The 26668-nt window shown below is 40.9% G+C and overlaps 1 protein-coding gene across 3 annotated transcripts in view; it reads right to left on the bottom strand.

Annotated features, from left to right (window-relative positions):
- Window positions 1-779: 779 nt before the first annotated feature.
- LOC144593615 (fibronectin type III domain-containing protein 4-like) overlaps window positions 780-26668 on the bottom strand; it is a 153717-nt gene continuing 127828 nt past the window's right edge. For 2 of the 3 annotated variants that reach the window (XM_078399458.1, XM_078399459.1), the window contains exons 4-5: window positions 6404-6546; window positions 780-3746 (exon numbers count right to left, since the gene is read on the bottom strand). In XM_078399458.1, coding sequence (XP_078255584.1) covers window positions 3705-3746; window positions 6404-6546 — 185 coding nt within the window. In that variant the 3' untranslated portion in view covers window positions 780-3704. The remainder of the gene's footprint in view (window positions 3747-6403; window positions 6547-26668) is intronic. The other variant, XM_078399457.1, reaches the window with a different exon arrangement.

Below are 26668 nucleotides of genomic sequence, written 5' to 3'. Positions count from 1 at the left end.
TTAGTATTTCTAAAATACAGTCTGAATATTCCACGGGACAACCATGGGGGACACCCATGTGTCACCCATCATACTTCTGCTGGAACTCCCTTAAGTAATAATAACTCATTCTGCAATATTGTTACTCCACTCTTTAAGTTATGGAAAAGTTAAGTTATGGAGGGGGATGGGAAGGGGGAGGGGAGGAGGAGGTGGGGAAGGGGCAATTCCTTCAAGTTCACCTTTGGGAATGCTTTTTAAAAAAAGGTTGGAAATACTGAAGAGAGCAGTAATCTCGTTTACAGAGATTATCCAATTGATCCTATTATGCAATTATTTCAATGTGATGCTGCTTTCAATGGGAACTGTTTGTCTTTAAATTAGGCTGAGCAGGTTATTAATTTATTACATTTCAGCACACCTCCGCACTCTGCTTCTTTATATATGAGGCATTAATTGACCTGGTTTAAATAACTTAACGCCTCAGTTAAAGTTGGCACAAAGGGTAGTAACACAGAAATATGTTAGAAATTCAATTACAGAGTATTGCTTCTTCAGTGCTTTGTGTGAAAATCAATACATTGATGTAGGAGGGGAAAGATTTTACTGAGGCCTTGTAGTGAACTGTTGACTGTCTTTATTTTCATTGTGATTATTGTCTGGTTAGGTTATTAAAGGTGGGAGCAGTTTTTTTATATATATATATATATATATATATATATATATATATATATATATATATATATATATATATATATAAACATGTACTATAGCAGAAACGTGCCTTACTTCCTTTATATTTAAAGTGCCTTTAGTGCCTAAAAGTGACCTTGCTGTTGATGTGCCTTGTTATGTTATGTTATTTTATGTTATGTTAAATGTTTTTGTATGTTATTTGAAAAAGCAATAAAAATAATATTAAAAAAAAAAACATTGATGTATTCCAGGTGAATAATTCACCAGAAATTATTCGAGCACTATCACAAATCAGGGGCACACATAGTGATGTCCCTCTCCATGAAGGAGAAATGAGTTCGCCTGATTCTGTTGGATGCTTATTGTTTGTCACATTTAGCATCACTAATGTTCATCGTGCTGTGTGCTCTACATTAGTGCAATTTAAGTGAGGCCTCCTAACTGGTAACTCTGCCAGTTTCCTTTTAATTCATTTACTTCACTGCTTTCTCGCAGGTCTCTGTACCCACCAACTCTCAAAGGCAATCACAACTCCTCCCCAAGTGCACCCAGCTTTGCCCTTCACTCCATGATTTCCTGTCCCCCAGGTCCCAATCACTCAACCCCTAAGCACCAAGCTCGTGAAGCTCAGAACCCAATCTCAGCACCATAGAGCTACATGTTGCGTCTGTAACTCAGCCATCATCCATTTGACTCATAAACCTCTTCCAAATTTCTCCTCAACTGATGATCACATCTCCCCTGTCCCATCAAGTCAGTGACTACCTACCCACTCCCAAACAATAAGCAAGACCTGGCTCAATGACAACTCCTACCTGCATGGCTGACAGTTGTAGGTTCCAAGATCATGGACTACTGATCAATTGCCCTCTCCTCAATTCACTTGGTCAGCCCTGCACATACCAGCCTTGTTCCCCTACCTCTTTCCTTCTACCCTTGAATACAATTGCACAGCTAGTTTATAATGTGTTCCTTTGTGCATTACCTGAAGTGTTTCTGAATTTATCAGCAGTGGACCCACAATTAACAAGGTGGTCGTGTGCCCATCAGCAATAGATTAACACATCAGTAAAGACTGAACAAATTTTGAAGGGGTATTGATTTCATGAAAATGCACTTTGAAATATCATTGCTTTGTAAGCAGTAGTCCTAACACAACCCCTAGCATAATACCTTTCTGCTGTTTAGGTGGAAGAGAAAACATTTCTTCTCATCTGGCAATACATATTGTGGTAGGGACTGACTGAAGGACAAAGTATCATATCATATCATATATATACAGCGCGGAAACAGGCCTTTTCGGCCCAACAAGTCCGCGCCGCCCAGCGATCCCCGCACATTAACACTATCCTACACACACTAGGGACAATTTTTTACATTTACCCAGTCAAATTAACCTACATTTAACCTACAAATTAACCTACAAAGTAATCCATGTTATACATATAAATTGTGCTGCTTTTGTACATTGGGATAGAAACAGTTCTGGCACTTCTTGGCAATGTTTATAGATGGCTTAACGCACTGCCTAAGATGTCTTCGAAAATTAAAATGCACGTACTATTCTGTTGGCCATGCTGTCAGGTGGAACCACTTAATTAGCAGGTATGCACTTTCATTGAGGTGGGGAAATAAAATCATCGCAGGACTTTCCCAAGGTAACCAATAACCTTCTCATCACAATCTTTAACACTGTCTCAATATTCCTCTTTGTCACAGAACAGCACAGTTGTTGGTGAACAACAAAAGGAAATAAGAGGCCAAAGAAATACTTTGTTCAGCTTGCATATTAATTCATTGTAATTGTTAACACTTAGAAAAGTAATATCACTGAAATACTATTCCATTCATACCACTTTCCATTATTCCACAGGCATGGCATATAAAACAATTCTCAATATCAGGCATTTCATCCCTTGCAAAGGATGTTGCTGTCTTTGGCTCTGCAATCAAAATAAAAAGAAATCCACCCACGGAGAAACATTTGAACAGAATAGTAGATTTCCTCTTTAAATTTAAAGCAGCAAACTCTGAAAATTCAGAAATTGGTAACATTTTTCTCCGTCAATTTTACTATTTCTAATTACAATCATATTATTACACAGAATGTTACATTGTAATGAATACAGTAATATCAATTGCTAACCATGGTATTAAATGAGAGTCCTACAGTAATTAAGAGAGGTCTGTTTCTCTTTTGTGGTTAATCTCTCTGTTGGGAATATTACCAATCAACCTAATGGGCTGAATGTTAATGAAAATAAAAATGTTATTTTATTTAAGTGAAAGTAAGTAAGGTGGAATTAATTCTTCATGTAACATGTACATGTGTTTGGATCTGTGTCTGCAATGAATCCTACAGCAATTGAAAAAGAGGCTCTAAATTTGTATAATGTCAATACCGACCAGAGACGACATCTGTGTAGATTGATATAAGAATCTTATCTGAAGTTCCTGAATCAGATTGGAAAAAAATATGATTAATTTGAATAACATGGGCACATTTTTAAAATCTCAAAATTTATCCTCAGCCTCATCTGGCTGGCACGCTCTCACCTTTTCATTCCAGCAGGTGTATGGGAATTACCTGCAGATTGGAACTGTGTTATCTCACCATTTCTGTTGTTGTGTCCTCAACCTAATCATTCTGGCAATCCACTGCTGTCTAACGAGGAAAGAACAGATCTGAGAATTGGCAGACCAGCAAATCGGATCTGGATTTTCAAGGAGTGGGGAACTCTGAAGCTGGCAGAGCAAACATTGGAGTCAGGCTGTTACTGCAAGTCACTGGGCCTTGGACAATGTCTGCACAGGTCATCTTTGATGGTCCTTTGTACTGAAGAAGTATTCCAACATGCATGGCTTCAGTTCCCATGCAGATGTCTCTGAGTGAAGAAACTTTTGGCTACGACATGCTTTCAGGCATAAAGAAGTGGTGTTAAAATGCAAAGTATGGATAATTAAGATTTAGTCAATGTTCCTTCAGTCAGCTGTATTGTTGCTCCATCTACAGTGCCATCGTGTAGCAGTCAAACTTCAATGATGTTAATGGCTGGCGTGTTATTTTGGAACTAAAAGCAAGAAGAAAAGTAAAATTAAAATCTGAGCCCAATGTCAAAATTTGTAAAGCCAAACCATCATCAGTCAACATTACTTGACATTGCTGGTAGGATAGTAATAAATCTTTAGGTGTTCTATTAAATATTTTCGAGTGAAGATGTAAACATTTTAGAAAATGGCCATAGCCTGCACACAAAACCTGTGGAGGGCGATTTCACTTAACAGGGTTTAATTTTCAAGTGTGGAAATGAGATTTCAATTAAAGTTCGATTCACCAACAGAAGGATGGCAGCACGGGCAAAAGGTAAACACATACCTCCAGATTCAGGGACAGTTTCTTCCCAGCTGTTATCAGGCAACTGAACCATCCTACACAACCAGAGAGCAGTTGTGAACTACTATCTACCTAATTGATGACCCTCAGGCTATTTTTGATTGGATTTTACTGGCTTTACCTTGTACTAAACATTATTTACATTATTCTCTTTATCATATGGATAGCTCAATTGTAATCATGTATTGTCCTTCCGCTGACTGGTTAGCACACAACAAAAGCTTTTCACTGTACCTCAGTACACACGATAATAAACTGAACTGAACTGAACTGAACTGAAGTGATGTACAGAAGGATTTTTTTTTTTAGAGAGATTTAGAGATACAGCGCGGAAACAGGCCCTTCGGCCCACCGGGTCCGTGCCGCCCAGCGATCCCCGCACATTAACACTATCCTACACACACTAGGGACAATTTTTACATTTGCCCAGCCAATTAACCTACATACCTGTACGTCTTTGGAGTGTGGGAGGAAACCAAAGATCTTGGAGAAAACCCACGCAGGTCACGGGGAGAACGTACAAACTCCGTACAGACGGCGCCCGTAGTCAGGATCGAACCTGAGTCTCCGGCACTGCATTCGCTGTAAGGCAGCAACTCTACCGCTGCGCCACCGTGCCGCTCTGGATGGCAGCATGTTCCCCAGGAGGTCCCTCTCACTCTCTCTACCATTCGTCACTGTGCTCCCCCAATGAATACATGATGTTCCTCTCCCTTTAGTCTCTTCTTCAATTGCATCCCATGGGACCTATTGAATTTAGTTTGCAAAACAATTCTCTCTGAAACTTTAGTGAAATTAAAATATGTTCATAAAATTGGCTATGAAATGTCACCTATTCGGTAAAGGAGTGAAAGGCTGTTATAACTGTGCACCATTTGGCTCATTTCTGCTTTCCAGAGGTGATAAGGCACAGAGAATGAGTGTCATACAGCACTGTATTGTATTTTCATATAACACAGAAATAGGCCATTTGGCCACTCGTCCATGCTGACCAGAATGCTTTATCTCAGCTCAGCCCATTTGCCCAATTTGGTCCATAACTCTAAATCTTTTCTATCCATGTATCTGTCAAATGTCTTTAACATGTTGTCATTGTACCTGCCTCAACTACTTTTTCTGGCTGCCTGTTCCCTAAATACACCATTCTTTGAGTGAATAAAGTCGCCACTTTTTGTTGACACGATTTCCTTCTTAAGTATCCTCCTCAATCCCCTATGCTTCAACACACTTGATCTCACCTTCATTTCTCTTGTCATCCTTTCAGGTAGGAGACAGTCCTTTCTCCTACCTGCCTTGCCCACCAACAGAAACATGCATACCTTGAACTCTTACTACTCTCACATGCATACCTGATCTTTCTTGATTGATAAGGGTGTCAGGGATTATGGGGAGAAGGCAGAAATTCGGTTGAGTTCAGTTCAGTTTAATTCAGTTTAGTTTATTGTCACGTGAAAAGCTTTTCTCGCATGCTAACCAGTCAGCAGGAAGACAAAATATGATTACAATCGAGCCATTTACAGTGTATACAGTAGATACATGATAAGGCAATAATGTTTTTGTGCAAGGTAAAGCCATTAAACACAAAATACATTAAACTAAAGTGATGAGTGGAAAGGATTGGGATGTGCAAAGACTGGGGGGGGGGGGGGGGGGGGGAGCCAGTCTACCCCACGACAGAAGGGGGACGAGTTGTGCAGTTTGATAGTCACACGGAAGAAGGATCTTCTGTGGTGTTCTGTCCTGCATCTTGGTGGAACCAGACTGGGGCAGAAGGTACTCCTCTGGTTGACCAGTGTGTCATGGAGGAGGTGAGCTGTATTGTCCAAGATGCTCCGCAGTTTGATGAGTATCTTCCCCTCCAAGACCACCTCCCATGAATCCAACTCCGCCCCCAGAACGGAGCCAGCCTTCCTGATGAGTTTGTTAATCCTATTGGTGTCCACCGCCTTCGCCCTGCTGCCCCAACACATGACAGCGAAGTATGGGCCTTTCACATAGTAATTCCCTTGATATTAATGCAAACTTCCAATCTCTAACCAAGGATCTAAAATTTAACTAGATTGAAAGTCCAGTCGATTGTTATATCAAATTCTATTTTTTGCCATAATTAAGATTTTCTGCTGTCAAGTGACACCTTCATCATGTTGTATCATGTATCTTCTTTGATATTAACTTTGATACAATTTAAGTGCGGACGATTTAAAACCAAACTAAAATAAAATGAAGGCATAATCCCACTGATTCTGAATTTCGATCTTTCAGATAGGATCAAATACATGAATGAAATTAATGGTGTCTCTTTAATATTTTTCCACCAGCAGTAGTAGGGCTCACCTTGCTGCGCAGTAATCCACCTGTTGGACGCTCTGGGGTGCTGTGTTCTGATGAGGGCTTGGCCTTTTCCTTGTTGTTGTTATTGTTGTTTGAGTCGTTGTCTTTAATGATGTCATACTGTCTGCAGAAGAGCGCGATGACAGCTGAAAGAGAGCAGAGGAAAATATTTTGACTGAAATGCTAAGAATTCACCGGGCAGCAGCGGTAGAGTTGCTGCCTTACAGCGCCAGTGGTCCGGGTTCGATCCCGACTACGAGGGCTTGTCTGCATGGTTTGTACGTTCACCACGTGACCCGCGTGGGTTTTTTTTTAGATCTTCGGTTTCCTCCCACACTCCAAACACATGCAAGTTTTTTAAGTTACTTAGCCTGGTATAAATGTAAATTGTTCCTAATGTGTGTAGGATATTGTTAATGTGCAGTGAACAGACCCGTTGGTGCGGCCCGATGGGCCGAAGGTTCTGTTTCCGCACTATATCTCGAAACAAAACTAAACTAAATTAAACCTTGGAAAAGTTGCTCTTTAATTATAGTTTAGTTTAGAGATACAGCATGAAAACAGGCCCTTTGGGCACCAAGTACACTCTGTATCTCTACACTAAACTAAGCTAAATGTCATTGTGGGTTTTCTTGAGCAAAAATGTTGACTCATGAAAAGAGATGGCTAGAACAGAATAACCGTGCGTGCTTTGCAAGAATTACCACTTCTGGGTTAATTACCATATGACAAACTAACCTTGTGGATGGGGATTGACATTTTTCAATAATGTGGTTATAGATTTTCATATCGCTGCTGCAATTGAATTGCAGAGGTGTGGTTTCTCAACTCTGTATCGACTGTGATTAAAAATTGTTCTTTGTTTATATGAACTTTAATTGTTTATGACAGCCCAGCTCACAAGCATTAAGTATCTTCTACTGGTACTGAAGGGCAAAATCTTTGGGAGGGTGATAGAGAGTGGCTGTTAATGTGGGGACAATAAAGTGGGTAAGGGTAGGTTCAGTGTAAAAATGGGTGCTCAATAGCTGGCACGGACACAGTGTGCCGAAGAGCCTTTTTTGTGCTTTATCTTTCTCTGACTGTGACAAATCTGTCAATACTTTGTTAAATTCCTCGAGATGTACCAAATGTAATTGGAAATCGAAAGACTATTTAGAGATGGCATAGGTATAGTGGGGTCTGATCTCCACTTACTTCTTTCATCCAAAGGCTACTAAAGAGATAGAACGTAATGAGATGCTACCGAGACCACTGGGACTACCTGGGACATCAGAATGCTAAACAAGGAGTAGGGATTGACATCGTGTTACTTCGTGGAACCACTGCAATGACAGACAATTGATCACACTGCGGTAGACTTTGTCCAGTGGAGAAATCTAGTGATTTGGTGCCGCAAGCAGAGGAGGGCAAAGGTTTCCGCAAAACTGGTTTACGGTCATTCTAACTGTAGTAAAATGAAAATAGCTTTGGAATCAATAACTATCCTCTGTTCAATTTCTGTAGCATTTCAAATATTGGTTTCTGTGGCAATTCTCAACAAGGTAAAGTGGGGAGAGGCTTTGATGTAATCTGAGAACACTCCCCCATCCCTCTCCCCATCTCCCACGGACATAATCTACACTGAACACGATATAACGGGGAATGGGTGTGGAAAGTTGGGGGGGGGGGGGTGGTCTAAGAGGTTTTGAGGAAAGTTCCATGAATCTCCACTGTTATTTGCTTGGGTTTATCAAATTCTAACATTTTGTTTTGTGTCTACGGAACTTTACTGAACAAGATCTACATTTTGACAAGTCTTTGCAAAAAGACGCAAGTAACCTTAACCTCACCGGATGAGTTCTTGTGTTATTTCAGGCAAGGTCACTCGCTTCAACTTGGCGCCACCTGCTCAACAGATTTAGCCTGAGTGAATTCATCATAAAAGCATTTTCTTATCTAGGAGAGGCTTAAGCAAGTCAGAGAGCTTGCCCTGATACAACAGAGAAGTGTACCTTATGACATACTTCAACAAACATACACTCTATCATATAGATTCTAACAGTTTCTGCCTGTTCCTCCAAGCAAAATCAAATCAGACCAAATAATTGGAATGCTTTTACAGCCCTTTTCGACTAATGAAACCGAATCTTATCTGAGACAGAGACAATGGGCTGAACAAACCGTTAGATACTAAGCCCTTTAACATATTTCAGGGAATTTGTTTTACATATCAATTCAAACAAAATGCTGTCGCTGCTGATGACCTGAGTTTCTTTAAGAATATTGGAATAATTAGCCCCTGTTAGCACCAAATGTTTCTAAGTTTGAAATAGCACAGCACAGGAACAGGCTCCGGCGCACAATGTCTGTGTCGAACATGATACCAAGTTAAACTAATCTTCTCTTCCTATACATGATCCATATTCCACTATTCCCTGCATATCCATTTAAAATCATCTCAGTTCCGTTTAGTTTATTGTCACATGTACTGACGTACAGTGAAAAGTTTCTGTTGCGTGCTAACCAGCCAGCGGAAAGACAATACCTTCGCTGTGTACAGATACATGATAAGGGAATAACATTTAGTGCAAGGTAAAGCCAGTAAAGTCCGATCAAAGATAGTCTGAGGGTACTCGATGAGGTACACAGGAGTTCTGGACTGCCCTCTGGTTGCAGTAGGATGGTTCAGTTGTCTGATAACAACTGGGAAGAAATTGTCCCTGAATCTGGACAATATATACATTGAAACGCCAGTATCCTATCTGCTTCCACCAGCAGCCTGTGACAATGGGTTCCAGACACCCACCATTTTCTGTGTAAAAAACTTATCCCAAACATCTCTTTTAAACTTTCCTCCTCTGACCTTAAAGTTATGTAATCTAGTTTTTGACATTTCCATCCTGTGAAAAAAGGTGTAACCAAGGTCATGAACATATTTGTATTATGCTTTTCAGCCGCTGCTGCGAGTTTCGATCTGGAATGAGGATGGAATTTAAACCCCGTTAACCATTTAATTCCTTTCACCTTGATATTTTGTTCTTCTAAAGTACCTCCTCAAGCCTACAATATTTATTTTGTTCAGGGAAAAACATGAAGCAACTTTTGGACACAGTTAAAGGGGAATTAGAACCCCTAAAGAAGTGGTTTAATACTAATAAATTGTCATTAAATCTAAGTAAAACAAAATGTATTGTATTTGGAAATCGAAAAATAAATTTGGAGGTAACACTTATGATTAATGATATAGGAATTGAAAGAGTGTATGAAAATAAATTATTGGGAGTGATAATAGATCATGAACTCTGTTGGAAACCTCACATAAAACATATCAAATCAAAACTGTCTAAATCCATTGCAATACTGCACAAAACTAAGGCCATCTTGAATCAAAATTCACTATTTACGTTATATTGCTCACTCATTATTCTATATATTACATACTGTGTGGAAGTATGGGGAAACACCTACAAAACTAGCACTAATTCAATCTTTATATTGCAAAAAAGAGCTATAAGAATTGTCAATAAGGCTGGTTATAATGACCCAACCAACCCATTATTTATGAAATCATATGCCCTAAAATTTATGGACCTAGTAGACTTTAAAACTCTACAAATAATTTTTAGAGCAAAAGAAAGAACACTTCCTGACTGTATCCAAGGTTTGTTTTCAGTGAGGGAGAGCAGGTAATCCACTCAGGGGTAATTATATATTTGAAAAAATGAGGGTAAGAACAAATGTGAAAAATAGATGTGTGACTGTTAAAGGGGTCAATTTATGGAATAGTTGCAACAATGAATTAAAAGAGTGTAGTAATATGTGTAAATTCAAGAAAATGTTCAAAAATATTATATTTGAAAGATACAAAATATGTGATCAGCACTGAGAAATGACAGACATGATAGAAATGATGGTTCACGACTATATTTGTGTTTCTTTCTATGTTTTATTTATCTGCTTCTGACTTATGATGTGTTTGTTAAAATTACATTTTGTTAAGTATTAAGGGTAGGCACAATAAGCTTAGGCTTCTGCCTACACCTTTTTTTCGGTCAGAAAATATCATGTATGATTATATTGTTTTATTTTTGATACAATGATTTTGCACTATTTAACTTTCACAACTGTATGGTCCATCTGGTGTGCTGTATTGACTGGAAAATAAATTAATATATATATATATGTATTCTTTGTGCCTTTGATGATGTTTCCTATTTATTTAACTTTGATATGTTGTATTATATTATTCAAGAGATTGCACCAAAAAATGGATTAATGCCTTTATTGAGGGTTTACCTCAGCCTCAGATCACCACAAAGTACTTTGTGGCCCATGATGTACTTCTTTGCAATGCAGTCACAGGAAGCATGGCATACAACCTGTGTTCTGAGAAAGTGACCAGATATTCATCTTTGTGATGAAGGAGGGAGGGATAAATATTCTAGACATCAGAAATACTCAGGAGGTTTTATGACTACCTGTGAGAGCAAATAGATCTCAATCAACAAAAGGTAGGTCCAATGGACAATGCTCCCTTGATATTCCCCTGAAGTTTGAGCTTAGATTTTTATGCTCAAGTTCCTTGAGTAAGACTCAAACCAAGAACAGTCCATAGCAGATGCACGTGTGGTATCAGATAAGCCAGTGCAGTCATATTAGATTAGATTAGTTTAGTTTAGCGTATTGTCATATATACCAGGGTGCAATGAAATGCCTTTTTCACATGAACCTCACAGAGTAAACGGTATACATACAGTAGTGATAAATACAACAGTAAATACAACAATAAATACAACAAGTGCAAAAATGCAGAATGATGCAAGATTGTAGAGCAACACAAAGTAGTGCATAACAACATTAAAGTATAATAACAGAATAACCAAATGAGGTATAGTTAAGGGTAAGAGTATGTGGCAGCAGCTCATGGAATGTAGTATGATAGTGGTGATTGTTTCAGAAGGCTGATGACAATGTAATTGATTCTAATGAACATACTACTCTCAATGATAAATGTGCCTGGAGGACAAAACTCCTCATCAATAGCCTTTCAAGGGTGACTTTTTAATGTTAATTTACCCATTGAGCAATAACACTTCTTGGGAAAATAAACTGGAATCATTTGATATTACTGTTTCGCACTGTAATAACTTTCAAAGACACAGACTTAGTTTTGTGAGATGCAAAGGACTGATGAATTCCATTGCATTATAATTCCTTTGCACCGCATTATCATTCCTCTATGCTTCACAACTGAATCAGAATTAAGAAAGTAAAAAAAGATTGTTGTTATGGAAACAATAAATCTATATTAATCTCATGATGTTTCCTATACTTGCATTATATTCTCAAATAGCTTCACCAGCAGCCTTTACAGTTTGAAATCTGGCCCTGGCTGTGGAATGCACATAATATCCTAACTATTAAATCAGTGTGAGCTTGAATTTCTCATTTATGCCAATGAGAATCTCAGCTGGAACTGTTAAGATATAAAATTATCACTATTATGGTCAGTTTACCTCCTCTATGGAAAACACATCTTTACAACATGACCATTGATGAGATGTCAGACTGCTCTTTAATAGATTTAGTTTTGTGTTTTGCACAAATGCCTCAAGCTGCTATTTATCTGTGGGTGCATTTGGATTGCAGCTGCCATTACCGGCATGTGCGCTGTCATCCTCGATTCACTGAACCAATTTGTAGAGCTAGCTGCTTGTTATACAAGATCAGTAACAATGCAGCTGGACCAAACCCAGCAATACCATCTACCATCAAAGACAATCTTCAATGACTGACCATAATATTTTTCTCCATGACCTCGCCTTTGTCTACTAGTTACTTACATCAGATTTCACCCCTAACAAGAGTGTAGCTTGAAAGAGGACAGGACCAGTCAAAGATAAAGGAGAGAATTTATGCCCTCAGTCTGAAGTGGATGAATTACTAGACGAATAGCTTGCATTAGTATTCATCAATGAGGCATGGAGGATAGTGAGATCAGTATGGGGTACGCTAATAATATAGGGCATGATGAGATCAAGAAGGAGGTGGTGTTGGATTTAATGAAGAACAATAAGGTGGATAAATCCTCAGAGCCTGATCCCAGGTTACTGAGGTGAGGCACGTATCTCTAAACACTAAACCCTACACTAAACTAAACTCTAACTGGCTTGTATTTTACAGTTTTCGGTTTCCTTCATTTTATCATTTTCCAATCCAGTACAATCTATTCACATCTATCACATCTGGCAAATTTTGGAATATTAAAACTAACATATTAACTATCTCACTTATGTTAAGACCCTATGACGAAGTCCAACTGGACCCAGAGACTTGTCAGTCTGCAATTCCAACAATTTGTTCAATGCCACTCCTCGAGCAATTGTAATTCGCTTGAGTTCCTCCCGCTCAATTACATCTCTTTCTGGGATATATCTTGTATTCTCTACAGTGAAGACTGATGCAAAATAAATATTTAATTCATCTCCCTCGTGTTTCCATCATTACTTCCTGAGGCTCACTTTCCATGTGACCAATGCTCACTTAGTTAACTTTTCTTTTTTTTAATATCAATAAAAACTCTCACTATCTCTTTTTCTATTTCTGGTTATATTCATATTTAAATTTTTCTTTCCTTGGTCATCTTTTATTCATTATTGCTATTTTTATATTTTGTAACCTGCCATCTCCTACATTTTTTTTCTTTAAGTTTATATTACTTTTAACATTTTTATTTAATTGTGGGTCATCTACTTGAATATTTTCTTTCTTGTTGGTATGTGCTTACTGTATGTATTCTGAAAGATTCCCTTAAACATTTGCTACGCCATTGCAATTGAATGATCCCTTAACCAAATTTGCTAGTTCAATGCAGTGAGCTCTTCATTCTCAGCCTAATTAATGTCCTCCTTTATTAAATCCATTTGTCTTGAAACTGCTTCTTCAAAAACAGAGTGTGAAGTTGAATCAAAATAGGATCACTGCAAAGTACCGGTGTATTCATGGTGAGCTCATTAATTAATCTTAACCTGTGCTTTTAATGACCAATTTGCATTAAAAATATGGAAATGGCTCATGCGTGCTGGATTATTTCATATGATGTACATTAGATGCCTGAAAAATCGCAGATATGCTCACATAAAATCACTGCTGGAAATGCCTGATGATTGCTAATTGAGCTGGAAGTGCTTGCTGGTGTGACCTAATATGTGTAAAATGGCTCTTCAACAAAATCAGATCAGAATATATTTATACATTTTTATGCACTTTTACATTTAGGAAATGTAATATGATTTTTACCTGACAAAAAATAGCAAGTTTGTAGAGTAATTTTATTTGTTAAAATATACAACTTATGAGCGGAGAGCCTTGGTCTTTTGGCTTAATAGATTCCAGAACTTGGATTACATGTAAATCAAATCTCAGTGTGGTTCATTGGATGAAGCCAGAGGGAAACAATCGCAAATTGATCATTCACGTTATTAAATTGCCAATGGAAAGTTTGGAGAGAGAGCAAAGCCAAAGAGTCTTAGAAAGATTGGGCTGGGAAATGTCAACAAAATCAAATGGTAGATGCTGGTGTGTACGGGGACTGATGTTTTAACATAGAGTTGGAAAAGGCACTCTTAGTCCCTGTGGCTTTACTAAGATAACCAAAATACTTTCAGTCAAAAGTATGTGCACTTAAAAGGAATACATTTCCCTGACATTGGTGAGACAAAATGTAGACTAGTTATCTATTTAGTCAAACACTTATGCTCTGTCCGCCTAGGCCTGTTGGATCTCCCAGTTGTTGACAGCTCTTCCCTTTTCCATACCTTTCTATCCTTGGTCTCCTCCATTGTCAGAGTGAGGTCACACAATGGAAGCACAACACCTCATATACAACCCAACCGTATGCACATTGAATTCTCGAATTTCAGGTAATATCCCCCTACCTCTCTTTCCCCTGTCCTAACCCCACACTGATGCCACACATATTTCTCCCACCATGTCCCTTAATCACCCTACTCCTATCCCCTCCTCCGTATGCTCAACTCCAACCCCCAGTGCTATATTTCCCTATTATTCCCCTTGTTTCCTTCCCCTAAGTCCCATTCCACCCATATTCCTCTCTCCGGCTTCACATTTCACACCTACTCTTCTTTCCTTATCTGACACACTTTTGGCTTTTTCACCCCCAGCCTTTGTCACTTATTCCACCCATCTGCCAATCACCCCCACACCTTTATATGCTTATCACTATCTAGACGTTACCCCACCCCATCTCTCTTTTCCAGCTTTGTCTCCCCCTCAGTCTGACCGACCCGCTAAGTTCCTCCAACAATTTGTTTTTTGCTCAAGCTTCTTCAGTTTCTAGTGTCTCCAATATACTTTAAACTCACTATTTAAGGATCAAATGCCTTGCTCAGTGTACTATAAGCAAAACTTCATAAAATGGACTTTTCATAAGATCATAGATCATAGGAATAAAATTAGGCCATTCCATCCGTCATTCAACCATGGTTGATCTATCTTTCCCTCTCAACCCGATTCTCCTACCTTCTCTCAACCCTTGACATCCCAACTATTCAAGAATCTGTCAATCTCCCCCTTAAAAATACCCAATGACTGGGCCTCCACAACCGTCTGTGGCAATGAATTCCACAGATTCACCACTTTCTGACTAAAGAAATTCCTCCTCATCTCCTTTCTAAAGGTGCGTCCTTTTATTCTGAGGTCTCTTCTTCACCCAACCCTTGATATCCCCACAATGGTCCAAGTGATCCAGAAATCTAAACCCATCCCTCCAGCATCATCCCTTTAGCCCCATGTTCATTTGACCCACCTTTCTATTCCTTTACGCATTAGCACGGGATATTAGAGATTACAACCTTGGAGAGACTGCTCTTTTAGTTTACTTTAGAGATGCAGTATGAAACTAGATCCTTTGAGCCACCAAGTACATGCCGACCATGATCACTCTAACACTAGTTCTATCCTACACACTGGGGACAATTTAAAGAAGGCAATTAACCTACAAACCTACAGGTCTTTGGAATATGGGAGAAAACCGGAGCACACGGAGAACACCCACGTGGTCACAGGGAGAGCATACAAACTCTATACCGACAGCACCCGTAGTCAGGATTGAACTTGGGTCTCTGATGCTGTAAGGCAGAAATTCTATCCATTCTTAACCGGTAAGAACACAATTCACACCTACCAAAACATTGCCTATCCATGTTCTCCAGAGATGCTGCCTGACCCGCTGAGTTACTCCAGCACTTTATTTCTTTTTTGGTAAACCAGAATTTGCAGTTCCTTGTGGCTGGAATTTCTTTTCTCAGCCAGAGCTTGTTCAGTAAATATTTGCTGCTGTTTTGAAACAATGAAACTAATTCCCAAACGTTTACGATGATGAGCAGAGGGATCTAGGGCTACAGGTAAACAGTTCCCTAAAAGTGGCGACACAGGTAGAAAGGGTGGTAAGGAAGACTTTTGGTACATTGTCCTTATCAGCCAAGGTATTGAGTATAGAAGGTGGGATGTTATGTTACAGTTTTGGTTATCCTGCGACAGGAAGGATGTCGTGGCATGAATAGTGTGCAGAGAAGATTTATAAGGATGTTGCCAGGACTTGAAGGCTTGAGCTACAGGGAGAGATCGGGCGAGCTCGGACTTTATGCTTTGGAGTACAGGAGGCTAAGGAGTGATCTTATAGAGGTGTATAAAATAATGAGTGGAACTGATGGGGTGAATGCACATTGTCTTTTACCTAGGGTAGGGGAATCCATAACCAGAGGACATAGGTTTAAAGTGAGTGGGGAAAGATTTATTAGGAAGGGGCAACCTTTTCACTCAGAGGGCAGTAGGTATATGGAATGAGGTGCCAAGGGAGGTAGTTGAGGCAGGTACAATATCAACATTTAATAGATACTTGAAGAAATACATGGATAGGAATGGTTTAGTTGGATATGGGCCAAATGCACTCAAATGAGACTAGCTTAGATGGGGCATCTTGGTCAGCATAGTCGAGTTGGGCTGAAGGGCCTGCTTATGTGCTGTGTAATTCTATGATTAAAGTTGCCAAAATGAGATATAAGGCATTTGGCACTAAAAACCCTTAATTGTGTGAACAGCATTTAAAAATGCCATGGAAAAAACAAACTGCAGGAGAAATTCAGCAGGCCAGGAACAATATTATAATAATTTTATTTCTGAAGAGATGGGTGGCACAGTGGCGCAGCAGTAGATTTGTTGCCTCACAGCGCCAGAGACTCAGGTACAACCCTGACTACGGGTGCTGCCTGTACGGAGTTTGAACATTTTCCCTGTGACCGTGTGGGTTTTCTCCAGTTGCTCCGGTTTCTTCCCACACTCCAAACATACTTGCAGGTTTGTAGGTTAATTAGCTTATATAAATTGTCACGTATGCAGGATAGAACTAATGAATGGGGTGATTGGTGGTTGGTGTGGACTCGTTGAGATGAAGGGCCTGTTTTTCAAGCTGTATCTCTAAAACTAAAACTAAAACACAAAATAATAAGAGGGGAGTAGACCAACAGGCCCCTCAAGCCTGCCCTGCCATCCAATGTGATCATGGCTGGCCAATGCTGGTCTCAGTTAACCTTCTGATAGATGTATCAATTTATATGAGCTTGGTCTGGTCTAATTATTTTGAAATACATTTCAGAGTAAGAGTTGAACTTAAATTCAAAAGGCATTTGAAGCATAGAAAATCCTCTGCTTTTTGTTTAATAATTCATGACGAACTAAGATACAAAAATTGTGTCCAAATGCAGCATTGTTGACTGCATATTTGTGCTTGTTAATTGGGGATCAACATTTTCTGACTGAAACTTGTATTTATAATTCTAACATTGATGAATGCACTTATGTCAGTCAGTTCATTACTTGAACGTATCGCAATGCTCAAATTATCCAACAATGTCACCAACAATTCAAGATAGTCACAAAACAAAACTGGGACTCAATATGTCCACAACAATGCTCTCCTGACACAGAGAATGTTATGTAAGAGATTGATAATTTCCACATGTGGCATCACCACATTATATCAACATCTCCTCAATGGCTTTTATTTTGTATTACAACTTCAGTGTTGGGAATTTTGCCTTGTTGTCCGATATTCAGACTGATGACTTACATGGAATCAGCCATGAAAGAGAATAGATAACAGTAACATCCAAAAGCAGGTCTTCCTTCCTGAATGCTAACAATGAACATCTGTCAGATGGAGTTGGCAGAGAAGATTCAATGATATGTCAGAATAAGATAGGCTCAAATGTGCTGTTCCTTGCCCAGTCACCTAGACTTCAAAGGATGAAACAAGTCTTCAACTGAAGGGTTAATTTACTGGCCGCCGCTGCTTTCACTAAAAATTCGAAACAACACTCATCCTTGATTCTCATTGACAAATTCTACCTACACATACATGAAAGAAACCCCACTGATTGCAATTTGTAATTGCTGTCATTCTCAGACGTTATATGACAACTGCCATAGACCATGTTTAGTTATGTGTGTTGATTCCACTGCAATTTCCCAATTTATTTTATCTTTAAATGAACATAACTTGTTTTCATGGGTGTCCATGCAAAATATGCACAGGACTTGCTGGGAGAATGAAAAACCCATTAAGGAAGATAAAGCACAATCTGAAAGTGAGAAAGACATTTTCCGACACGCTGGCTCAATCCTGATATGGTCTTTTTCATTTATGAATGATATTTACATTCCAATGAGTTACAGGTTCATTCTAAAAGTGCATTGGCTCAGTGAAGAACAAGAAATACTTAGGACGTCACAGTGTCAGCAATGATTTTAAATTAATTATTTGGTGGAGTACTTTCAGACTGAGTCTTTCAGTTCTGGAGAAGCAGGGACAATGTGATTTAATGAAGCATGATAAAACTGGAATTTGCGCCTTCAACTCCTAAAATAAACACAAGAAATATCCAATATAAACAGACTCCTCTAAGAGCACGACCATCATGTCCTTATCAATAATTAAACAGACCTCTTCAGAAATAAAATTGTTATAGTATTGTTCCCATCCAGAATCTTTTCATGGAAGCCATTCACTCTCGTGTGAAATTCCCTTATATTATGTGAAATATGTAACAAATTCTTAACGTATTTTTTACTTTCATTCCCTTTGCATCAGGATCCCACAATTTTTAAATGCAGTTCTCTGAAAAGATGTGGAGAGGCAGATTATATGTACAATTTTGCAGCAAGTGCCAAATGATACTGTGGCTTAATGTCCTTCAAATTAGTATGGCCTGTAGCAAACACTTACCTGTCACTACTGTTTTGTAATATGAGGCCATTACCAGGAACAAATATTAATATGTTATATTGGGCAATTTGTGCTGTAGAATAAAGGAAAACAATGAAAAAAATGTTCTATGGATTGAAATCAGTCCAAAATGCAACATGCAACATAGGACATTTCTTTACCTAATATACTAAAAGCAACAGTAATTCCTTTCCAAATCATTTAAATAGTTCCCAAAGAATGGCAAATGAAGGAAATACATATAAAATTATTTATTATTTCTGTGCTGTTGCTGCAGATACAAGATGCCTCCCCGGAAACCTTCTGCGCACTATTTTCTTAGTCCAATCATCCTTGCATTCAGGGGCTAGGCTATGCCAGATTATGGGATTTTATGTGAATTTCAGAAAATCAAAGCAACCTGAAAATCAAACCCAGCATTAAGTACCTCTATTGCTTTAGTCCTCACACTCATATTGGCCAGCCCGATCATTTGTCGGGCTGTTCTTGCCAGTTTACAGAGGGGGATCGAAACGCAAAGCAGCAACGATGTGAGTAATGCAGCAGTGGTGTATTACTGAGTGCCTGAGGATCTACTTCAGGACTGCCTTGGGTCGGGGGACTGGAACATGTTGAAGACTATCTCATCCAGCCTGAATGAGTATACCTCAATCATTATCAGTTTTAACAAGAATTGAGTTGTCAACAGGGACAATTGGGGTCTACCCTAATCAGAAACTTGGATGAATTCGTAGAGTCCAAAGTCCAGATCTGCAGCTTTCAAGAAGGAAGAACCACACGGTACGAGAACATTGTCTGATCACCACACGTCTATCAGGATGCCAAGAGAGAATTTGAAAACAGGCTGGAGGCTTAAATCAGTAAAGTGGATGCCAAGCAACTGTGGCAGGGCCTGAATGCCATCACAGGGCACAAGCAATGATGCATCTCAACTGGGTGAGCTCAGAGCCTTTTACACCCACTTTGAACAGGAAAACAAAGTTCAACCAAGGCCTGTCTCTCCATGCCCTGCTGGCTCTGCCAAACACATTTCAGTGACAGCCACAAAATGCTGGAGTAACTCAACGAGACAGGCAGCATCTCTGGAGAGAAGGAATGGGTGATGTTTCGGGTCATGACCCTTCTTCAGGTAGACCATTCTTCAGATAGACCATTCGTTTACCTGCTGTGGTGTAAACCAGCATCTGCAGTTCCTTCCTATACATTTTGGTGGCAGCACTCAGATCTGCTTTCACAAGGCTAAACCTATGGAAAGTGGCTGGCCTGGATGGAGATCCTGCATCAGTCCTCAAATCATATGCCAATCAACTTACCACAACCTTCATCAACATCAACCTGTCACTGCAACAGTCTATTGTTCCCATCTGCATCAAGAAAACCTCCATCATTCCTTTTCCCAAGAAAAATAAAGTGACTGTCCAAATGACCACTGTCCAGCAGTTCTAACATTGTCAATATTGAGCAAAACACAAAGTGCTGGATGAACTCAGGGGGCGAGGCAGCATCTGTGGAGGGAATGGACAGATGTCATTTCAGGTTGGGACCCTTCTGAGGAATCCTGCCCCAAAACATCATCTGACCATTCCCTCCACATGTGCTGTCTGATCCACTGAGTTCCTAAAACACTTTGTGCTTTACTCAAGATTCCTGCATCTGCAGTTTCTTGTGGCATCACTAATAGCAGGTCTATGGAGGAAACAATCTCTCTTGCACTGCATTCTGCTCTGGATCACCGTGATGATAAGAACACCCATGTCAGGGTGATATTTGTTGACTGCAGCTCAGCCTTCCACATCATGATACTAAAGAAATACATTCCTATACTTCTGGACATCTGCAACTGGCTTCTGGACTTCCTAACTGGCAGACTTCACTCGGTTAAAACTTGTCATAACATTCCCTCCACCTTCGCGCTCAAGAATGGTGCCCTTTGGGGTTGTGTGCTCAGTCCCCTGCTGCACTCTCTGTACACCAGTGGCTGTGTGGCCAAGTACAGCTCCAACTTTATCTTGATTGCCAGCAATACCACTGTTGCCAACCAGATCTATAACAATGATGAGACGCAATACAGGAATGAGATCGAGAACCTTGTGTCATGCTGTCAAGACAGTAACCCAGCCATTAACATCACTAGACAAAAGAGTTGGTTAATTATCTAAGGAAGCGGGCGGGTGAACACAACTCTGTCCTCATCAACTGAGCTTATGTCGAGATGGTCAACACATTATAGTTTAATATACTGATATCACCAGCAACCTAACTTGGTCCCTTCACATTGATGAGATGATCAAGAAAGTGCATCAGCATCATTATTTTCTTAGGTTCTGAATGGTTCGGCATGTCCACTCGCATTCTCTCAAATGTCTACAGACATGTTATAGAAAATATTCTGGCGGAATGCATACTCAAGTTGGTATGGCAACTGCTCTGCTCCTGACCACATGAACATTGCAGAGAATGATGAACACTCCCCATTCCATCACAGAATTGTTGCTTCCTTCCATCCAGTCCATCTTCATGGTGGTATTGTATCAGGAAGGTTGGAAGTATCATCAAGATGCCTGTCACCATTGTTATTTTCTCTTGTCTACTATCTGGGAGAAGATACAGGAGCTTGAAAGCTTGGATGTCCAGAATTACCGCAAGAAATTGCAGCGAATTGTGAATGCAGCCCAGATCACACAAACCAACCTCTCTTCCATTGACTTCATTTGTACCTCACGCTGCCTCAGCAAGGCCAGCAGCATAATCAAGGATGGGTCGCACCCTGGCCACTCCCTCTTCTCCCCTCTCCCATCAGGCAAAAGGTTTAGAAGTGTGAAAACGCACACCTCCAGATTCAGGAACAGTTCATTCCCAGATGTTATCAGACATCTGAATCATCCCACCACAACCAGAGAGCAGTGCTGAACTACTATCTACCTCTTTGGTGACCCTCGTACTATCCTTGATAGGACTTTGCTGGCTTTACCTTGCACTAAACGTTATTCCCTTATCATGTATCTATACACTGTAAATGGCTCGATTGTAATCAAGTATTATCTTTCTGCTGACTGGATAGCATGCAACAAAAGCTTTTCACTGTACCTCAGTACACATGACAATAAACTAAACTAAACTAACTAAACTAAACTTAAGAACAACTTATTTCTCACTGTCATCAGATTACTGAACCATTCACGTCTTTCACATCCCTTCCTGATGGTGCTGCTCTGTACTCTTACTCTTAACTCTACCTCATTCGATTATCCCGTTGTGTACCTTGGGACGGCACAGTGGCACAACAGTAGAGTTGCTGCCTTTCAGTGCCAGAGACCCAGGTTCAATCCTGACTAAAGGTGCTGGCTGTGCGGAGTTTGTATGTTCTCCCTGTGACTCCATGGGTTTTCTCTGGGTGCTTCGGTTTCGTCCCACACTTCAAAAACAGACAAGTATGTAGGTTAATTGGCTTTGGTAAGTTGTCAAATTGTCCCTAGTGTGTGTAGGTTAGTGTACGGAGTGATTGATGGTCAGCGCGGACTCGGTGGGACGAACGGCACGTTTCTGTGCTGTATCTCTAAAAAGTAAAGTCTAAATATTTTTGAGGGATACTTTGGCATGCACTACCATTTCACACCATTCAGCTGTTTCACACTTAACATTGTATTCATTGTTCTTTTTACCATTACCGTATGTTTACTGTTTACTCTGTGAGCTTCATGTTCACAAGAATTTTCACTGCACCCTGCTATATACAGTATGTGACAATAAATCTAATGTGGATCTGCCCAGTATGAACAACATGGGCCTGATCAGCAGCTAAGCAATAATGAAGCCCACATGAGAAAGCTTCATCTGGGGCTTGAGCAACTTACAGTGCAAGATGTGCCATCAAGTGCTTTGAAGAATGTTAGCAAACACTGCATGTGTTCAATATGTCTCAATAGAAACCATGACATTTGTATAGTGATGTCAGAAATAGAATTCTTCACATAGAGTATTTGTTTTTAATTTGTCTCCATTAATGAAAACCTCAGAAACCTCATTTCATAAAAACATGCTTTCGTCATGGAAGACTCCAGTGCTTTGTTATCTCAGACAGCCAAATGTGCAAGTGCTTTCGTTTTCTGAGTAAGTTTGGATGGGCACAATCTTCAAACAGGGAAATGGCTTATCCACTCCATCCTGCTAACATAATTCAACTCAAACTCAAGAATTCTCAGCTCACCTGCAAATTCTTTTGGACTATGATTCTCCAAATAGCATACACCTCGTTTGGAGATAAGAATCCCGCTGCTTCGTTTTAATTCCCACTGTTGTATTAAACATAAATCGGCCTTTCGCAACAACTGCAGCAAAAGTCAGTTGGGGGTTTAATTTTCTGTATTTTTGACACACGTTTCAACAGTGAAGGGAGATCTGGCAGTGGATCTGAGATGGAGATATCAATGGAGCAAGATAATGGTGGAAACTGGATCCTTTCTTTTGTGGTGGGACAGGAGGAGCAGTGAACAGCCCCTGTTCTCACTCAGATTAGTTTGATTCACGTGTTTGAGCAAAGAAGAGTGGGAAGACAGAGGATGGGGACTCTTTTAAGGAGCAACAAAAGTTAACTAAAAAGGCAATACGGGGAGAAAAGATGAGGTACGAGGGTAAACTAGTCAATAATATAAAGGAGGATAGCAAAAGTTTTTTTAGGTACGTGAAGAGGAAAAAAATAGTCAAGGCAAATGTGGGTCCCTTGAAGACAGAAGCAGGGGAATTTATTATGGGGAACAAAGAAATGGCAGACGAGTTAAACCGTTACTTTGGATCTGTCTTCACTGAGGAAGATACACACAATCTCCCAAATGTTCTAGGGGCCGGAGAACCTAGGGTGATGGAGGAACTGAAGGAAATCCACATTAGGCAGGAAATAGTTTTGGGTAGACTGATGGGACTGAAGGCTGATAAATCCCCAGGGCCTGATGTACAGCCTTACAGTACCAGAAATTGCTGCCTTACAGCACCAGAGACCCGGGTTCAATCCTGACTACAGGTGCTGATGGTATGGCGTTTGTACGTTCTTCCTGTGACCTGCGTGGGTTTTCTCTGAGGTCTTCGGTTTCCTCCCACACTCCAAAGACATTCAGGTTTGTAGGTTAATTGACTTTGCAATAAAATGTAAATTATACCTAGTGTGTAGGATAGCGTTAGTGTGTGGTGATCGCTGGTTGGTGTGGATTTGGTGGGCCAAATGGCCTGTTTCTGCACTCTCTCTAAAGTAAACTTTACTAGAATTAGAAATATATAACAATTGGAGGGTGAAAGCCAGGAAATCTCTGCCTACCCACACTGTGGGAGTACCTCTTCAGAGGTAATGGAACAGCTTGAGGGGGCAGATCACTATCAGATTCTTTAGGGCAAGTTGTGTTGAGAAATAAATGTTGGCCATAACAGAAATGGTCACTTTCCAAAAAAGAATGAAAATATCATGAAGAGATTCAGTTGTCTGCTTGAAATTCAAATTGGCATGTATGCACACAACAAAACTAGCCTACATGGAAACCACAAGAATCTCACTAACAAAATTTGTAAGAACATAAGAATAAAATTGAAAAATTGTTACACTAGTGTTGAGGCAAATGCTATTCTAAGGTTGTGGTACAACAAAATGTAAACATGTTTATCCTTTCCATGCAGTACAATGGGACAGACAGACAGAAAGCAAAGAGTGGGGATAAATGGGGCCCTTTCGGAATGGCAGGCAGTGACCAGTGGGGTACCGCAAGGTTCGGTGCTGGGACCCCAGCTATTTACAGTATACATTAATGACTTAGACGAAGGGATTAAAAGTACCATTAGCAAATTTGCAGATGATACTAAGCTGGGGGGTAGTGTGAATTGTGAGGAAGATGCAATAAGGCTGCAGGGTGACTTGGACAGGTTGTGTGAGTGGGCGGATACATGGCAGATGCAGTTTAATGTAGATAAGTGTGAGGTTATTCACTTTGGAAGTAAGAATAGAAAGGCAGATTATTATCTGAATGGTGTCAAGTTAGGAGGAGGGGGAGTTCAACGAGATCTGGGTGTCCTAGTGCATCAGTCAATGAAAGGAAGCATGCAGGTACAGCAGGCAGTGAAGAAAGCCAATGGAATGTTGGCCTTCGTAACAAGAGGAGTTGAGTATAGGAGCAAAGAGGTCCTTCTACAGTTGTACCGGGCCCTGGTGAGACCGCACCTGGAGTACTGTGTGCAGTTTTGGTCTCCAAATTTGAGGAAGGATATTCTTGCTATGGAGGGCGTGCAGCGTAGGTTCACTAGGTTAATTCCCGGAATGGCGGGACTGTCGTATGTTGAAAGGCTGGAGCGATTGGGCTTGTATACACTGGAATTTAGAAGGATGAGGGGGGATCTTATTGAAACATATAAGATAATTAGGGGATTGGACACATTAGAGGCAGGAAACATGTTCCCAATGTTGGGGGAGTCCAGAACAAGGGGCCACAGTTTAAGAATAAGGGGTAGGCCATTTAGAACGGAGATGAGGAAGAACTTTTTCAGTCAGAGAGTGGTGAAGGTGTGGAATTCTCTGCCTCAGAAGGCAGTGGAGGCCAGTTCGTTGGATGCTTTCAAGAGAGAGCTGGATAGAGCTCTTAAGGATAGCGGAGTGAGGGGGTATGGGGAGAAGGCAGGAACGGGGTACTGATTGAGAGTGATCAGCCATGATCGCATTGAATGGCGGTGCTGGCTGGAAGGGCTGAATGGCCTACTCCTGCACCTATTGTCTATTGTCTAACGGCTGCGTCTCGCTGGCTGTCTGTGTCTTTTTTTCCTTTTTTTTTGTTTGTGTGTCGGTGTTGGGATGGTTTTTGTTTCTGTTTTTGGCTGTGTATGTGTGGGGGGGGGGGGGGGGGGGGGGGCGGGGGACGGTGGGGTGGGGGAAGCCTTTCTTTTTTTAGGTCTCTTCCCCGGGGCGCAGCTCGGCCGTGGGGCCTTCCATCGCCCGTGGGGCCTTCCATCGCCCGGCACGGCTCGGCCGATGGACTTAACATCGCCGGCGCGGCTCGGCCGCGGGACCTAACAGTGCCCGGTGCGGCTCGGCTGCGGGGCCTTCCATCGCCCGGTACGGCCGCGGGACGTTTCAGCGCTCGGTGTGGCTCGGTCGCGGGGCCTTCCATCGCCCGGCGCGGCTCGGCCGTGGAACGGTTCAGCGCCTGGCGCGGCCGCGGGGCCTTCCATCGCCCGGCGCGGCTCGGCCATTGGACTTAACATCGCCGGCGCGGCGCGGCCGCGGGACGTTTCAGTGCTCGGTGCGGCTCGGCCGCGGGGCCTTCCATCCCCTTGTGGGGGCTGTGCATGTCGGTCGCCTCGGTAGAGGTCGAGCTGCCTGTCCGTGGGCGTGGGGGGAAGAGAGTGGAAGTTTTGTTGCCTTCCATCGCAGTGAGGGGGTGTTTGGAGTTACTGTGAAGGATATTTGTGTTGGGGTCGTGTGTCCTGTGTTCTTTTCTTTTTTGTTGTGTTCTGTGACTGCTGTAATTTCGTTCGGTATCTGTACCGAATGACAATAAAGTTCTGTACTGTTCTGTACTGTACTGATTCCCTTTCACACACATACCCTCAAGCTGGCAGGGTCTTCAGCCTTTACAAAGTGCTGTAGACGTTCCTCACAGGTCCCCTGCTTGTTGTCAGCTCCTGCCTCCAGATTGTGCTCTCAGGCTGCAGCAAGGCCGGCTGCTCTCAAATGGGGTGAGTGTAGCAAGTAGTTGGTTATACAGTCTGCTGTTAGCGTCAGACCTTGCTGGGTTTCCTCCGAGTCAGTGTGCTATCTACACCCTCCCTTACTCCCAATTGGTATTGCATCCAATGTATAGCATAATAAACATTACATTTTCAAAGAGCTAAAGAAACCATATTCCATCAACTGAAGTGCACAAGTGATTTCTTACTTCAGCCCAAGACAAGTCATTGGCACAGCGGCATGTGGTGCAGCGGTAGAGTTGCTGCCATTACAGTGCTTACAG

The sequence above is a fragment of the Rhinoraja longicauda genome, chromosome 5, assembly GCF_053455715.1.
Source record: "Rhinoraja longicauda isolate Sanriku21f chromosome 5, sRhiLon1.1, whole genome shotgun sequence".
NCBI classification, from domain to species: domain Eukaryota; kingdom Metazoa; phylum Chordata; class Chondrichthyes; order Rajiformes; family Arhynchobatidae; genus Rhinoraja; species Rhinoraja longicauda.
Note: the sequence above shows the minus strand (reverse complement) of the source record. Positions and strands in the feature narration are given on the sequence as shown.